The sequence below is a fragment of the Pundamilia nyererei genome, unplaced genomic scaffold (assembly GCF_000239375.1).
Source record: "Pundamilia nyererei isolate P.nyererei 1_Seehausen unplaced genomic scaffold, PunNye1.0 scaffold00394, whole genome shotgun sequence".
Taxonomy (NCBI): domain Eukaryota; kingdom Metazoa; phylum Chordata; class Actinopteri; order Cichliformes; family Cichlidae; genus Pundamilia; species Pundamilia nyererei.
Window position 1 is genome coordinate 301,389 of NW_005187795.1, and position 7,991 is coordinate 309,379.

The 7,991-nt window shown below is 43.5% G+C and overlaps 1 protein-coding gene across 2 annotated transcripts in view; it reads right to left on the reverse strand.

Moving 5' to 3' along the window:
* Nucleotides 1–6,914, reverse strand: part of LOC102206555 (NACHT, LRR and PYD domains-containing protein 12-like) — a 13,168-nt gene extending 6,254 nt beyond the window's left edge. The window contains exons 1-3 of one of the 2 annotated variants that reach the window (XM_005753015.1): nt 6,853–6,914; nt 3,535–3,669; nt 950–2,798 (exon numbers count right to left, since the gene is read on the reverse strand). In XM_005753015.1, the coding sequence (XP_005753072.1) occupies nt 950–2,798; nt 3,535–3,661 (1,976 nt within the window). In that variant the 5' untranslated portion in view covers nt 3,662–3,669; nt 6,853–6,914. Of the gene's footprint in view, nt 1–949; nt 2,799–3,534; nt 3,716–6,852 lie in introns of both variants that reach the window. The other variant, XM_013915903.1, reaches the window with a different exon arrangement.
* Nucleotides 6,915–7,991: the final 1,077 nt, after the last annotated feature.

A 7,991-nucleotide genomic window follows, 5' to 3' on the forward strand; every position in this document is an offset into this window, starting at 1 on the left:
TTTGACCAGGACATGTCCTTCAATGCACATATTAAACAAATATGTAAGACTGCTTTCTTCCATTTGCGCAACATCTCTAAAGTTAGAAATATCCTGTCTCAGAGTGATGCTGAAAAACTAGTTCATGCATTTATTACTTCCAGGCTGGACGACTGTAATTCATTATTATCAGGAAGTCCTAAAAACTCCCTGAAAAGCCTTCAGCTGATCCAAAATGCTGCAGCAAGAGTACTGACAGGGACTAGAAAGAGAGCAGATTTCTCCTGTTTTGGCTTCCTGTTAAATCCAGAACTGAATTCAAAATCTTTAAAATGTTAAAGATTCCCATGATTCAGTGAGTGTTTCTTCTTGACTCACTATGTGTTAATAGACCTCTGGGGATCGTGGCTCAGAGTTGGGAGTTTGCCTTGTAATTGGAAGGTTGCCGGTTCGAGCCCCGGCTTGGACAGTCTCGTCGTTGTGTCCTTGGGCAAGACACTTCATCCGTTGCCTACTGGTGGTGGTCAGAGTGTCCGTCAGCCTCGCCTTTGTCAGTGCGCCCCAGGGTGGCTGTGCCATCACGTGAGGGTGGATGACTGGATGTGTAAAGCGCTATACAAATACAGGCCATTTACTCTCTGCACTGAATCGTACTTGTTATTAATCTCTGGCTCTCTTCCACAGCATGTGTTCATCATCTTACTTTATGTGAGCGAACACCCACTGTAGGTTTTCAGCAAGCTATAAAACTGACATATTCTGTATTTACAGCAGCGCAAAGATACCAAAAGCATGATGATAGAGAGGCAGAAACATATCTGTAGGCCTTTTTGTTATTGGACTAGTAAATAACATCATCTTGCTTGCTGTGACTTATAATGTCAACTCTGTAAGGCCTGTAAGCTGATTGGTTTGGGAGAAGTAACATTATATTTGGTTTCGTGGGTGACTCACTTATCCATGAACTTACAGAAGTTTTCTAGAGGTTCTGATCACTGGCAGCAGCCTCAGAAGAGCCTCCTCCGAAGCACAGTATTTCTGCAGGTCAAACACATCCAGATCTTTTTCTGAGGACAGTAAGATGAAGAGAAGTGTCGACCACTGAGTGGGAGACAGTTTATCTTTGCAGAGACTTCCTGAGCTCAGGTATCGTTGGATCTCCTCCACCAGAGAACGATCGTTCAGTTCATTCAGGCAGTGGAACAGGAGGATGCATTGTTCTGGACCAGGATTCTTCCTGATCCTCTTCTTCACATACAGGATTGCTTTTTGATTGTTATGTGAGCTACTTCTAGTTTGTGTCAGCAGGTCTTGTAGGAGAGTCTGATTGGTCTGCAGTGACAGACCGAGGAGAAAGCGAGCAAACAAATCCAGGTGACCGTTTGGGCTCTTTAACGCTGTCTTGACTGCATTTTTTTGGATATTCAGAGCCGTAGAAGAGTTTGATTTACTGAAACACGTGAACAGACTTTGCACGGTGAGTCGGGGGACAGGCATCACATTTCTGTTGTGGCTGAACAGTGATATGGTCACGTAAACTGCAGCTAGAAACTGATGAATGCTTTGGTGAGTAAAGCTGAAGATATTCTTCTGGGCCTGTTCCTTCCTTTGTCCACAAACCTGCTTGAAGATCTTTGTGAACAGTCCTGCGTACTTTGACGCTGCTCTGACATGAATGCCACTGCAGCGCAGCTCCTCCTCAGTAAAGATGGCGTTTCCTCTCAGCAGCTGGTGAAAAGCCAGTTCAGCCAATGACATAATGTACCGAATGCACTTTTCTGGGACATGCTTCTGCTTTGTGTGGTTAATCTCAACCATCAGGAAGTGGATGTACATCTCAGTCAGGGTGTTGGGCAGCTCTCGTCCCTCGCTGGTTTTCAGCACATCCTCCAGAACTGCAGCTGTGATCCAGCAGAAGACTGGGATGTGGCACATGATGTGTAGTCCTTGGGATGTGTTGATGTGGGCCACCATCCTGTTGGCCTGCTCCGCATCTTGGAATCTCTTTCTGAAGTAGTCCTCCTTCTGAGGGTCAGTGAACCCTCTGACCTCCGTCACTCTGTGAACGTACTGAGGGGGAATTCGATTGGCTGCTGCAGGTCGTGTGGTTATCCAGAGGCGAGCAGAGGGAAGCAGTTTGCCCGTGATGAGGTTGGTCAGAAGCACTTCTACTCCGGCTGACTTTGTCACGTCAGTAGACTTCTCTGTTTTTCCTGTGAAGTCGAGCTGAAGGCGGCTTTGATCCAGTCCATCAAACACAAACAGAAGTCTGAACTCACTTGTGTCTCTGGAGTTCTGTGAACTTGTGAAAATGTCATTTAAAGTCTCTTCTTTGATACCACTGGCTGAAAAATATGGGATACATGTATGGATGAGCTCTGCCAGGCTAAATGTTTCTCCTTGCCATAAACCCATCTGCTGACAGTCAAAGGGGAAGATCAGATGTAAGTCTTGATTGGTTCTTTTTTCAGCCCAGTCCAACAAAAACTTCTTAACAAGGGATGATTTGCCAATTCCTGCTATCCCGCTGGTCAGCACTGTCCTCACAGCCGTGCCCTCACTAGAAAACAGTTGGAAGAGGTCACTGGGTTTAACCGCCCTCTCTGACTCGAGGTCAGCCAGTCTGACCTCTTGTTGTGAGTCTGTGGTCCGTCTCTCTGTAATAAACAGCTCTGGGGTCACGTCATACAAACGTTCCTCATTCTGCTTCTCGAGGGCCTCCTGAGCACACCTGAAGATGTTCTGGAGCTCAGACTGCAGCGCGACTTGGTACGATGTTTCAGGTTGTGGAGGCGGAGCTGCTGGCATGCATCTCACATCTGTGGGGAGCAAAGACACACCCATGAAAAGTCTGCTGTGGGAAACACCAACACAACAACCTGTTTGTGCGCATGCAGCCTCCTACAGTTTACAGTCATCCTTTAAACTTTGTTAAGCGTAGCTTTTTACTTCTTTGTTTGCGTTATTTAGTTATATTTTGTAACTTTGTAATAAATAGTATTGTTTATTTAGCTCAGCTAGCTACTCTTCTTACTGTCTCAGAGCAACGGAGACCCCATGATTTCCTCTTGGGCTCATTAAAGAGTTCTTATTCAGATATTTCCCTGTAACAGCATCATCTCTGTGGTGAGATGGGAGTCTGAGCTGAAAGATACTCTAGAACGAGTCTCCTGAAGACGGGTTGGACTCTGTGAGAGCTGCAGGGCACAGCTTGCTGTCTGTATGCTGTCTCCCCCCTGATGGTTCAGAGGGTTGTTTCATATTGTAAAGATCTCACAGTACTATACTGTACCAACAGGGTACTTCTCCCTCAGACTGCAGTCTCTCTGGTTCCAGAGTCTTCAGCTTTCCAAACCTGAAGCTCCTCTTCTGGTTCCACAGCACATAGTTGGGGCTGGATCAGGTGACCCTGAATCCTCTCTTAGTTATGCTGCAATAGCTCTAGACTAAGTATGTAGGTGTGTGTGAGTGTATGAGATATTTTAATGTGGAGTTCAGTTTGCCTCAACTGCTTCAGAAGCCGTGTCAGCTGACTGACCTGCTTCCATGACTCACCTTCAGGTCCTAAGTCAGTGCTGGATAAACTTTCCACCTGATCCTTTGTTTCCATCTCCTTAAAATCTTTGAGCTCGCTGTCTCCCAGCTCCTCCAGCGCTTCCACCAACTCTGTTGGTGTTGCCATCCTTGGTCCTGTCAGGAATCAGGAGATGTCTGTTTGTCTTCACATGTAACACATCTGTACATTTGGATCAATGAGAATAAAATAAACCCATGCGTTAGACACAGCCCACTTCAGACGGCTTTACGGTTTTTAAACTAGACTGTTCAGTGTAATAATGAACAATCCTTCCAAACCACTCGTGTGTCTCACATGTGGTTTTAGTGTCAGTTTCACAGAAGAAATGAAAAGTTTCACCTCTGTCGACGTCTTCTTCAGACGCTTAGTAATCCAGACAGATCAATGCCACATTGCATCAAATCGTTTGCATTCATTTGTTGCCAGTTGAACATCAGTTTAATAAGTTCTTTGAAGCAGTCGCAAAATCTGAACTTTCATTACCTGCCCGTGCTTTTGGTTTATATCGAGGATATGATGAAATAGACTATTGCACCTGAGAAATAACCTGAGGCAGCTGCGTGGGAGTCATGATAATAACAGGAAAGGTTCTTCCTTCATTACCTCCTTTAGTAAGGATACACTGCTGCCCCAATGTTGTGACACAATTTGATATTTCATCATTTGTACAAAAATTTTTTTTAACATAACAGACAAAGTGATGTTAATCATATAAATGTTCAATAACAATGTTACGCTGTGCGGCAGGCAGGACGTAGCACCCAAATGCAGGACTCGAGCACGCAAAGGTCTCTTAAAGCTGCAGCTTTATTTGCTGCGAACACTTGAATGCAGGATATAAGAAACAAAACATAATGACCGAGAGCTGGGAAACCAGGAACTCAAGAGAACAGAAACTAGAAAACAAAGAAACTAGAAAACTAGGAACTGACGAGAAAACAAACAGACCGACAGCATGGAGGGAACATCCAGCACAGAAGGAACAGCTGGAAACACAGCTGGGACTAATCAGAGCCGGTTAATGAGATGGTGGGAAAGCAAAACACTGAACACAGGAAACAAGATCATCAAAGTAAAACAGGAAACACAAGAGACACCCACAAAGACACAGAATGACACTTACTGAGGAGACACAGGAAACACAGAGGAAAGGAGGAGCACAAAACAGAAACCAGGAGACTAAAACTGATAAAGAACAACACAGAAGCACTGGGTAAGCAACCCAGGACCAGGACACAAACACTGTGTTTCATGCTGTGACCTGTTGTTGAGTCACTGAATGTGAACATCGCTGTAAGAAATGACAGTAACCTGTAAGGTCTCCAAACCCAAATGATCTTAAATCAAAGGGAGTCTAAGCTTCTTTACAATTCAGTCTGCATCAGTCAGTTGTTGGAATTAATTGAAATGTTGATTTGAACCACAGCCAGCATCCAGCCACAGGCAGCTCATTCACAAGGAGACAACATAGAGCACACACCGAAACCCAGACTAAGACACATGAAACAGGACACAGGGATGATTACGAGAAGTGACAGACACAGGGCAAAGATGTCATTACAATAACTACAATAAGTGCACCTGTTATAAGTATAATAAGCATTAAATACATACACAAGAGAAGACAGGCAAACCAGACAGACATGGTGGCGTGGCTGGGGAGATAGAGAGGATAACAAAACATGAACGCAGGACACAGGACTGAGCCCAGAAGCTGAGGACGTCCCACAGAGATGAGACTGGGAACACACTGCAAATGTAAGGGAACTAAGGCAGCGGTCCCCAAGCCCCGGGCCTTGGACTCGTACCGGTCCGTGAGTCGTTTGGTACGGGGCCGCGAGAGTTGAGGCTCAGCACTGCTGCTGAGCACTGCTGCGCTGTTTCCTGCTTATTACACAGAAACTGCCACATGTAACTGAGTGGTAATAACATTCACTGTGCGTTTACACATCCCTCTGCGTTTGGTTGGGGTTTCCTCTGTTATTGTAGGATTTTACAATAAAACGTGAGCAGAGGTGACTGTTGTTGTGATTTAAAACTGAATTGTGTAGATTTTTAACACCACTCCTTTATATAATATGCACGAATCACCAATGTAAGACTGCACTGAGGCGACATAACATGTGTATTTGTAGTCCATGTTGTTGAATTTCAATCCTGTCACACAGTCTAACATCAGAACAGTCAGACTCTCTGGCACACCCTTCCCTCATCTCATGACATTTTCTACCAAAGTCAAAGAAAAGTGTTTAAGAGGAGGTATGATTATTTGGATCTCACATGTCAGTGCTGAGGTCTTCCCGGTGTTGCATTCTACTGAGAGCAACTTTATACCTACATAAGAACAAAAACATCTCTTGGCCTGCAGATAATGACACGCAGCTCTGTGTTAGACAGTGAGTGTTAGTCACTCTGTGTCCACAGCACTGCAGCAAAAAACCTGACAGGCACTGATACACGTGGAAACGACCAGGCAGGTATACTCATCATATGTGATGTTGTAATTGATATTAGTTGTTGTGCTGCTGGTTTATTGTGTTCTTACCTCCGTGCACGTGTTACACAGTGTGCCTGATGTGCATTAATGTTTCTCTAATGTAAAGACGTCGTAATGTTTAAAAATGATTTATGTTTGCAGATGACAGTAATATATTTTATGTTGACAGACCATTAATCAGTAACCGCTTTGATAAATACTTGACTGTTGAATCTGACCAGACCTGCCTTAGAATACTGTTCAGCCTTTTTAGGTCTACTGCAGACACAAAGCTATTTTTAAAACGCACGCAGTCATACTTCCTGAAAATAGTCGGAACGTCTCTGTCCATTTGATAAAAACTGTTACATTTTTTGTCAACGTTCGCTCCAATGTTACTCCAGTGTAATAATACATCTACACCTGTGGCGCACCCCAGGGATCCCTTTGAAGTCCCAAATTGTTGCTCATTCACATGAAATAACTCCGCGTCGCACAACAGCTTTGCATGAGTGGTTTCCTGTACACTGTGGTTTTCACAGCGAGCCTGCACTGCAGCAGTTTACTGTGTGATTGAAGATTTTGTGAGAGAAAGAAAGAAAGAAAGACGTTCTTTTATCAGCTGACACTTTCATTACACTGAACGGCTTCATAAAAAAGAAAGAAAGAAACACGCAACTTCCAGGAAGCAGCAACAGTTTCCCTACTGACTGCAGATTTCACACCCATGTTGAATCCAAGGTCACTTCAGTTGGATTCAGGTTTAGAAACATCTGTAGCTCCAGTTTTATTGTTAAAAGAAATGTGAAAAAGACTTTACCTGTTTATTCGCTGGAAGTCTGGACTGATGCTCGCTGCTCTGTGAGGGGTACTTAGTTTCAGGAAGTTAACAGATGAAGTGGTTTGGTGTAACCACATCCTCTTACTGCAGCTTAAACTGCAGCCTGAGTCATCGTGGGAATTTTTATTATAGATAATAAAAATGAACATTAATAAATCTTTGACTGCACAGACAGCAGGTACCTACTAACCGAAGGGTTGGCGATTCGATCCCAGTCTGGTCCAGTCTGCATGCCACATATCCAAGATATGAACCCCATGTTGCTCTGTGACGCATCCATCGGCGTGTGAACGTGTGTGAATGTTGGATTGGAACCATCTAGAAACAGCATTGATGGAAGTGCGTATGTGAATGGGTGAATGTACAAGTTGTGTAAAGTGCTTTGAGTGTTGAGAGTAGAAAAGCGTTATAGAAGAACCAGTCTGTTTACCACTTTGCACCAAAGTGCTGCATGGGATTTTGCCATTTTGTGTTTTTCACTGCAAATTAATTCAAACATATATCATAATATTAATGCATATCTACCTCTGACAACAGTTAACACGCAGCCAATGGGAAGCGCAGCTCAGGCTATGGAGGTTGTGCTGCTGACATCTTCACATCTGCAGAGAACAAAGATCAATCCATGGAGAGTCCACCTGAGGAGGGTGCTCAAGGTTTCCATACCTGCTAATCATTCTTTAGGCTCTCAAGACTGAAAGGCCTGAAATCAGACAGAACCACTTCTGAGTTTTAACCTTTATTTCTATACAGAAGCTCACTGTTTGATCTTTGATCAGTGTGAAACTGTGCTGCCACGATATATCAGCAAAGCCGAACAGCTGAAAGCAAACCGTGTCGTGTCAAAAAGAATAAAATAAAAAGGTCATCGGCCTTCATTAATCATCTTTAATGTCTCTTATTCTGACATTTGTTAAAGGTTGTGTGTCTTTAGCCTTCATGCAAAGTGTTTAGATCAGACTTTTTTGTAACTTTTTCAAGATCCACCTCTGCTTGGTTAAACCATACCCTTATTAATCATATATATATATACATATATACATGGTTCGATATTTTTTCGATACAAAAAAAATGTTCATGCTTTTTTAATTTGTCATTTATGGAAAATTATAAATATA